The sequence below is a fragment of the Pygoscelis adeliae genome, unplaced genomic scaffold (genome assembly GCF_000699105.1).
Source record: "Pygoscelis adeliae isolate BGI_AS28 unplaced genomic scaffold, ASM69910v1 Scaffold487, whole genome shotgun sequence".
NCBI classification, from domain to species: domain Eukaryota; kingdom Metazoa; phylum Chordata; class Aves; order Sphenisciformes; family Spheniscidae; genus Pygoscelis; species Pygoscelis adeliae.
The window spans coordinates 238,804-240,247 of NW_008825078.1; the positions used below are offsets into that span (position 1 = coordinate 238,804).

The 1,444-nt window shown below is 65.8% G+C and overlaps 1 protein-coding gene across 1 annotated transcript; it reads left to right on the forward strand.

Moving 5' to 3' along the window:
• ZNF513 (zinc finger protein 513) lies at positions 1 to 1,441 on the forward strand (the record flags this gene model as incomplete). The annotated part of the gene is made up of 2 exons (XM_009326912.1): positions 1 to 388; positions 617 to 1,441. Coding segments are annotated over 2 exons (1,140 nt in total), but the record flags the coding sequence as incomplete, so codon positions are not given.
• Positions 1,442 to 1,444: the final 3 nt, after the last annotated feature.

Below are 1,444 nucleotides of genomic sequence, written 5' to 3' on the forward strand. Positions count from 1 at the left end.
GGCCGCAGCCAGCGCATCGTGTACTCCTGCCAGCTCTGTCCCTTCGCCTCCCACTACTCCAGCCACCTCAAGCGCCACATGAAGACACACAATGGGGAGAAGCCGTTCGCGTGCCCGCAGTGTGCCTATGCCTCTGCCCAGCTGGTGAACCTGACCCGACACCTGCGCACGCACACAGGGGAGAAGCCCTACCGCTGCACGTGCTGCAGCTTCGCCTGCAGCAGCTTGGGCAACCTCAAACGCCATGAACGGGTCCACAGCCAGGACAAGCCCTTCCAGTGTGCCGCTTGTGATTATCGCTGCAACCAGAGCCGCAACCTGAAGCGGCACATGCTCAGTCACCGCCTGCCTGAAGGCGAGGGGCCACACCGGCGGGACCAGGACCCAGGTAAAAGGGGATGGTTCAGGGGAGAGCTGCTGTGGGGGAGCCCCATGGCACAGTCCCAGGGCTGGGGAAGGGGCAAGGTGCACATCCTGCCATTGACCTGTGCCAGGCCTGGCACCATGTGCCACCAGCCAGGGCATCATCACCCCTGAGCCCAGAGCTCTTTGTGGAGCTGAGCCCCACCAGCGCTGCACTGCCCTGCTCACAGCCCTGCTTGTTTTTGTCCCACAGAGACGCTGCTGCCGGAGCTGAGCCTGCATGTGGGCAGTGGCAGTGGCCCCTTCCTGCCCGGCTGCACTCGGCTGCGGGGTGAGGAGGCGGCCGCGCTGCCCGAGCTGCTCTTCCCCTTCACGTGCCGCATGTGTGGGCTGGTGCTGGACGACGGGTTCGCGCAGGATGAGGGCCTGGCTGAGCAGGTCTGTGGGCGCTGCAGCCTGGCAGTGCTGGGCACCGAGCCAGGCGCCAGCCCCCGCAAGGGCACTGGGGACAAAGGCTTTGCCTGCAGCCTCTGCCCCTTTGTCACCCACTACCCCAACCACTTGGCGCGGCACATGAAGACACACAGTGGGGAGAAGCCGTTCGCCTGCCCACTCTGCCCCTATGCCTCTGCCCACCTCGACAACCTGAAGCGGCACCAGCGAGTGCACACGGGTGAGAAGCCCTACAAGTGCCAGCTCTGCGACTACGCCTGCGGCAACCTGGCCAACCTCAAGCGTCACGGGCGCATCCACTCGGGCGACAAGCCGTTCCAGTGCAGCCTCTGCAGCTACAGCTGCAACCAGAGCATGAACCTGAAGCGGCACATGCTGCGGCACACGGGTGAGAAGCCCTTCCAGTGCCGGGACTGCCCCTACACCACTGGCCACTGGGACAACTACAAGCGTCACCAGAAGATCCACGGCCACACGGCTGAGAGCTGGGTAAACCCGCGCAATGCCAAAGCCCTCCTGGCCCCTCCAGCCGTGGGCACGGCCCTGCCCTGAGACAGCACTTAGCCCGGCTGCAGGGGCTTGGCCCTGCATCGGGCCCGGGGTGCCTCAGCCCTGGGGCACCCCAGCC